This window comes from Eurypyga helias, unplaced genomic scaffold, assembly GCF_000690775.1.
Source record: "Eurypyga helias isolate BGI_N326 unplaced genomic scaffold, ASM69077v1 scaffold38115, whole genome shotgun sequence".
In the NCBI taxonomy this organism is placed as follows: Eukaryota; Metazoa; Chordata; class Aves; order Eurypygiformes; family Eurypygidae; genus Eurypyga; species Eurypyga helias.
The window spans coordinates 1-236 of record NW_010252755.1 but is presented as its reverse complement, the minus strand read 5'-3'; the positions used below and the strand labels follow the sequence as shown (position 1 = coordinate 236).

The window sequence follows — 236 nt, the reverse complement described above, 5'->3', positions numbered from 1 at the left end:
ACTATACGTGCGGAAGCTGGCGGACGACGACCAGCCCCTGCGGCTGCGGCTGCTGGCCGGCCCCAGCGAGAAGGTGCTCAGCTTCGTCCTGAAGGAGAACGAGACCGGGGAGGTGAACGTGAGTGTGGGGATGGGGAGGGGACTGGCCCCTGCACCCCACTGGGGGGACGTGGCTGGTGGGGGTGGGGACGCACGCGCCACCTCCCCGTTGCGATGGCAGCCTGTGTGCCCGCAGT

The 236-nt window shown here is 69.9% G+C and overlaps 1 protein-coding gene across 1 annotated transcript in view; it reads left to right on the top strand.

Annotated features, from left to right (window-relative positions):
- RASSF1 (Ras association (RalGDS/AF-6) domain family member 1) overlaps positions 1-118 on the top strand; it is a gene marked incomplete at both ends in the record, with an annotated part of 1,553 nt that extends 1,435 nt beyond the window's left edge. Inside the window, one exon of the mRNA XM_010152472.1 lies at positions 3-118. Coding sequence (XP_010150774.1) covers positions 3-118 — 116 coding nt within the window. The remainder of the gene's footprint in view (positions 1-2) is intronic.
- Between the last annotated feature and the right edge of the window lie 118 nt (positions 119-236).